This window comes from Dipodomys spectabilis, unplaced genomic scaffold (assembly GCF_019054845.1).
Source record: "Dipodomys spectabilis isolate Male_0828 unplaced genomic scaffold, ASM1905484v1 ptg000289l, whole genome shotgun sequence".
Classification (NCBI taxonomy): Eukaryota; Metazoa; Chordata; class Mammalia; order Rodentia; family Heteromyidae; genus Dipodomys; species Dipodomys spectabilis.
This window is the reverse complement of record NW_024870966.1, coordinates 1-6,364: the sequence shown is the minus strand read 5'-3', so window position 1 is coordinate 6,364 and position 6,364 is coordinate 1. Positions and strand designations below refer to the sequence as shown.

At 51.7% G+C, this 6,364-nt stretch overlaps 1 protein-coding gene across 1 annotated transcript; it reads right to left on the bottom strand.

Annotated features, from left to right (window-relative positions):
- Window positions 1–1,181: 1,181 nt before the first annotated feature.
- Window positions 1,182–5,158, bottom strand: Emx2 (empty spiracles homeobox 2; the record flags this gene model as incomplete). The annotated part of the gene is made up of 2 exons (XM_042701348.1): window positions 1,182–2,725; window positions 4,974–5,158. Coding segments are annotated over 2 exons (353 nt in total), but the record flags the coding sequence as incomplete, so codon positions are not given.
- Between the last annotated feature and the right edge of the window lie 1,206 nt (window positions 5,159–6,364).

The window sequence follows — 6,364 nt, the reverse complement described above, 5'->3', positions numbered from 1 at the left end:
GCAAAAATGGAGGGGAAAGAGGGAGATGGGCAGAGAGAGGGAGGAGAGGGAGCGAGAGAGGGAGGGAGAGAGAGAGAGAATTCTGCTTTACAGCAGAAGAGGAAAAACCAGAAAGGAAAAAAAAATTCCATAGTGCCCTATAGTCCCCCACACGTGCGTAGAATGTCTAATCTTAACTTTTCAAGGCAGGATGTTAACAAAGCTTGTATTTTTGCCCTGCATTGTAACTTGGCCTTATCGCAGTGTAAAGGGTGGGGAGATTGTCCTAAATTATGTCCAGGCAGCCCCCCTGGATCTGTGGATTAAGAGATTAAAGGAAACCACTGGGCAAGGCCTCCTCTTTCCTTCATATTCCTGGTATGATAATTGCTTAAACTGATTTGCACTTTCACAAAAGCTCGCAGGACGCTTTGTAGCCCGAACAGAACAGACGAGGTTTCTCTATCAATGGAAATAAAACTGATTAATGCAGCCTATCAGGATAAGAGGCAAATGAAGCATGCAAAAACAACCTCATACCCCCAGAAGGGGGAAGGGGGGGGGGGGGGAAGCTAAGTTTCCTCCAAGAATAGTTACAACTTTTTCTTTAATGTTAAAATTAAGAGTTGAAGGTTTCCCCCAAATGCTTGCCTTATAAGGCTCCTGCAGGCCGCTTCACTCATCCCCACCAACTCTGGCAGCTTGGGGCCAGGGAGAAAGGAAGGAAAGAAAGAAGGGAAGGAAGGAAGAGATGGGGGCAGGGGAAACTTGCACTTAGAGAGTTGAAGTCAGAAACAAAGTTTAGAAGTCCCCGGATGCTGGTTCTGCTAAGTGTTTTTCCCCAATCCTGAGGAATACTCTTTAAGAGAAAAAGAAAAAGGCAGAATTAGGGAGCTGCAAGCATTTTTAACCTAAAGTTGAAACCAAATTCCCTCAGAGGGCATGCCACAAACAGACAAAGGTCTGCTTGGAAAACGTTTCTCTTTCCTTTTCTAAAAGACTTTAGTTGTCCTAATCTTCTACCTTCTCCATTCTCATCTCTCTTTAAAATGACCCCCCCAAGCCATCAGTTTGTGGACCCTTTGTGGGTGGGAAATCAGGGGGTTGCTTGAGCCTAGTTGGCAAAAGACCACACTCAAATTACAGGGAATTTTTTTTTGGGGGGGGAGTAAAGATTGACTTCAATTTCCCAAGACAACTACTCTGAGGGCATATTGATAAATCTTTATTGACAAAATATTGACATTGACATACTTCTTGGAAGTATATAGTGTGTTAGAATTCTAACAAATTAACACAAAACACAAAAATATTTACATTCTGGTATAGAAGACATTAAGGAAGCATTTGTCACTCTCTTTAGTAAGTCTATGGTCTTGGAAGAGAAACTCTGCTTGAAAATTTGCCGGTGTCCTTGGCACACTAGCATTATCCTTGCTAACTACAGTCCTTCAGCTTTTGCAATAGGTAGATTGTAAGTTTTGAATAGATCATTATGGTGAGTGGTTGAACTCCGCCAATTTCTTCAACCACTAAAAGGAGAAGCTTATTTCATGATTTTTTGAAGCTTCAGAATGTTGGGAAAGGGATTGTCCAAGAATTATAATTAATTTGAAGGATTTTTTTTCCTCCCCCAGCACAAGTCCTGATTCTTCTTGTGGACACCCTCCCACACCACCCCCATCCCTGACCCCATCCTGTTCCCCGTTTCTCTGTAAGAGGACCACTATCTCCAAGCCTATTTCATTTAGCTTTCACAATCACTTTGACATGAGAGAAGGTATCAAAAAGTGTTTACAGACTGCACGTTTCTCCAAAATAAAAATAAAAATTAAAAAACACACAGAACCTGTCTTTAAAAAAAAGAAAGGGGAAATAAAATTACAATTCATTTGTTTTTAGACACCATTCACCCAACAACTGCTACATGCAATTCAAGTTTTTGAAACAGGTGTGGGATGGGGCTAGATATGGAATTTCACTTGTTATTACTAATTTTTTTAAGATTGGGGAAGAACACTTGGAAGTGCAAAATTAAAAGTCCTGTGCCTGGTTGGGTTGGATTTTTGTATAAAAACATTATTATTATCATATTTTAAGTGGACTGTGATAAACGGAATACCTGCCAATCATCTTGTCTCCCTGGTTTGGCATTTGACTGACAGCTCCCCTTGTCAGAGTGCGAGGTCAGCTTTGCCACACTGGGCTGGCTCTCTCTCTCTCTCTCTCTCTCTCTCTCTCTCTCTCTCTCTCTCTCTCTCTCTCCCTTCCCTCCTTCTACCTCACTCACTCAATCATTCAATCACTCACTCAGCTGCCTCTTTAGACGAGGGTTGTACGTTGATGAAGGAGTCTCCATCTTCTGCCATCCCTGCCTGGTCTCCAACTGGGACCCAGCGCCCTCGCTGTCCAAAGTCTGCGAAGCACAAAGTCGCTCCTCAGATCCTCTCTCCATTTCTCAATGTGTGTGCGGTTTTTGTTTTGTAGGATTTTTTTTCCTTCTTCCCCTTCTTTCCCAGTCTGTTTGCTTTTTCTTTTCCATGTTGCTGTCCATTTCTGCGGGGTTAGGTTTGTGTTTTTAATCATCTGAGGTCACGTCTATTTCCTCCGGACTCGCTTGCTTGGTGGCAATTCTCCACCGATTAATGTGGTGCGTCCCTTTTTTCTTTTGTTGTGAATCTGAGCCTTCTTCCTCCAGCTTCTGCCTTTTGAACTTCGTCCGCCGGTTTTGAAACCATACTTTTACCTGCGGGAGAAGCAGGTGGGGCCACATTAGATGCTTCAAGGCACCCTCCCACCAAGGGCTTGAACCCAGCCCCAGATCAGACCCCAGGGCAAGAGAGAGAAAGCCCAGTCCTCCAGATGCATATCCACAGGACCAGCCGCCCCTCGGCCTCCCCAGCAGATTTAGGCCCCTGAGACTGAGGGTAGGAAGCTCAAGCCCATGTCCCAGTTCCTTGCTCTTCCAAGCCCTACCAGAGGGCCTTCCCCCAGGGCCTTGGGGTCCCCACAGTGCACTAAAACCCTTGCTGGTCTGGCCCTGCCCAGAACACACACATTCCCTTGAGAGCAAAGGCCTTGAAAAGTATGAGAACGCCAATAAAACAAGAAGTATTAAGAAACGCTCCTAACTTCCCCAGCAAGGAAGTACAGGGAAGACCTCCGTCAGGCTAGCGTCCTTTCAGAAAAGCGCAGTGTGCTTTCTATTTTCTGCTGGTCTGACAGTGCCTAAATATAGCGCCTCCTCTGCCAGGCAGAGGCCCTGGTAGAGGATCTTAGTCTGCAGGAGCCGTGGCCTTCTTGCCGTGGGGACTGGCGCAGGTGTGTAGGAGTCAGGTGGAGGCAGAGGAAGCCAGTGGGCAGTGAGGTACACAGACCCGCAGGCACGGCCTTGCTGTCCCTTTCGGGCTAGGAAAGGGGGCTTCCGAAGTGAAAGCTTCCCCAAAGGTTGAGATAGGTCGGAAATAACCAGAGAAAGTGAAGAAGAAGGGGACACAGAGAGAAACTCCCAATTTCCCTCAGCCCCACAACAGGTCAGGGTTAAAGTGACCCCTCACCAAGTCAGGAACGGCAGCCTGGCCTCCCCACAACCACTGCTAGAGGTCTAGGCAGCAAGGAGGTTTAAATCTGTGGCAACCAGATGGCCCACCGGGAAGTCGGGAGGTGGGTCTGCATTCAGCAAGTAGACAAGACAGGAATAATATCCAACCTTGCCAGCAGTGGGGTACAGATGAGTTAGTCTGGGGGGCGAAGGGGGGGACTCCTTGGTCAATATTCCCCAGCCTTGCCAAATCCGTAGCCATCCAAACAGGTCCGAGCCCTTGCCCGCCCCCCCCCCCAGTCCCTCTACTCCCTCCTTTAAGACAGCCACAGGGTCCAGGCTTGATCTCCCCGAATGCCCCCGGTCCCTTAAAGTGCCCCACGAAAAAGCAGAGCGGGAACAAGGCTGAGTTTAATTTGCTTTGAGTTTGCTAATTGAGGAGGAGGACGGTTCAATTCTCCCCCCGGCGCTCGCCCAAGGCGCGCGTCGGTGCGCTCAGGGCTTGACACGCACACAAAGAATTCAGGCAGAGTGGGCAGCGAGGCGGACAAAGACCACCGCTGCCTCGGCTGTCCAGGAGAAATCAGCCTGGCCTTGCCTGCTGCACAAGCCCGCGAGGCCCACTACAGTTTTTGTCAAGGGTATGTGTCGGTGTGGGATGGAGGGGAACATTTTAAAAACAAAAGCCTCGACCTTTTCTTTTTTTCCTTTTCCTTTTTCTTCTTTTTTGCGCTTCCCAGGAAAAAGTGTTACAACTCAATCTGCCAGAAAATGTTACTGAGCGCTGAGAACTTTGACCCCGCCCTTTGGCTTCTTCTACAGTAGGTGCTACTGTAGCCTTGCGCCCCCTCCCCATGCTGGGGCCAGCTCCAAACCAGGCCCACTGAGGGACCTCGCAGCGCAGAGGGGCCGATCTCCTGAGGCGAGCCCTCTCCACAGCCTCCCGGCTTTATTGCTCAGTTTCTGGGTGCACCCCCAGAGTTCCTCCCCGCCCCCCCCCCCCAGCTTCGAGCTGTCTCATTCCCCTAACTGGGAGCGGATGATGGAAGCCAAGGACCTTAAAGTCGTCCAGAACTTGCTTTTAACCCACTTCCTCTTTCCCCAACCAGCCGGACAGCAATTAGCCTCCTGCAGGACCCCTATTGGGGTCTCACCAAAAGTGCCGGGCGTCTTACTAGGGGTGATCAGGCCGGCTCCATTGAGCAGAAGGAGCAGCCCACCACGCGGGCCGAGACAGCCTCCTGGGGAGGCTCCGCAAAGCTAGGCACCTGGGAAGTCACACACCGGGGCCCCGGTCGTGGAGCCGAGTGCGTGGGGCCCTTCGCTAAAGCCCCTCTCCTGCCCTAAGCTGGAGCTGCGCACCGGTGTGGGTGGTGCTGGGTGCCGGGCTCCTGGGTCCCAAGGTCTGGAGCGAGAGGCTGACGCTTGCTCCGGGCTCCTGGGCCGCGCTCACCTGAGTTTCCGTAAGGCTGAGGCTGTGCGCCAGCTGCTTCCTCTCGGCGCCCACCACGTAGTGGTTCTTCTCAAAGGCGTGTTCCAGCCGCAGGAGCTGGGACGGCGAGAAGGCGGTTCGGATCCGCTTGGGTTTTCGGGCCAGCGCGTTGTGCAAAAGGAAACTCTCGGGACTCGTGTCGTTCCCTGCGGGGGTCGGGGCAGCACAAGGGCCGTTAGGAGGCCGCGGCCGCCAGCGCAGGGCGCTTCTTCGGAGCCGGACCGGGGCCGCTGAGCGCTCCGGGCGGCGCCTAGCTCGCGCTGCCCGACCCGCCCGGCCCCGTGGTCCTCCCTGGGCGCGCGAAGCCCAGCTGGCAGGCCCGGGCCACCTGTGTGGCACCCAAGAAGTAGCTGCCTCACGTAGCGAGTCTCCACACCACCGAGCCTGGCGCTGGGGCCGGGGAAGAGGTGACAGGTCCTGGCTGCGAGATGGGAGCCGTTCCCCCACCCCAAAAATAAAACCCTCTCTTCTTACTAACTTCGCGGGCAACTTTGAAACAACTCCCCCCCCCCCCCAAACACACACAGTGGAGAGGCGGAGGGCCGGTTCCCCGGGACTTATTATTACTATTATTATTATTATCATCAAATGACCCTGGTAATAGGGCAGATCGTGGCAGCCGGCCTGGGACAGAAATACGGCGAGTGTGCCCGGCTTCTACTGCCGCTGCCTTCGGAGGACCCGGCTCTGGGGTTCCCCGGTTACAGAGAACCAGGACAGAGCTGTGATCAAAGTCCAGGGGACGGAGGTGGGGGACGCCGAGTTTTGGGTGCCGGCTAGAACTGTCCGCGTCCCAGAAGATGATGCCCTTTGCTTCAGATCCGGGTGTGTGTCTATGTGTATGGGGGTGATCCATAGCGTGGCTGGCACAGAATGAGAAAAGGACCCCTAAACTTTGAGAGCACAGCCAGAATGTTTCGGATTCACTTATTAGAGCAGGAAATCGATTGGGGGGGGGGGGGGAAGAGGGGGAAAAAAGCCAAACAAAGAAAAATAAACCGACAACCCGGGGTGGGGGGGGGGGATGGAGGCAAACTCAGGGCAGGAATGAGGTCCTAAGGTTTTGGGGTGGGTTGTTTATCTTTTAACAATGGAATAAGGGGGGCGACAACTACCCGATTCTCCTCTCCCGCAGGCAAGTCAAGGGTTAATGGATGGACGGGCTCCCGAGTGGCGAACGGACGCCTCCCCCGGCCCGGCGGCTCGGGATTCCGTTCAGTAAACTAATTATTTTCTGGAGTTTTAACTTTCTTCCCTAGCCCTAACTCAAAGCACGGGGGGGGGGGGGGGGGGAAGCAAATGATTTTCTTTTAAAAAAAAATAGCAAGAAGATATCCAAACAGATCTTTCCG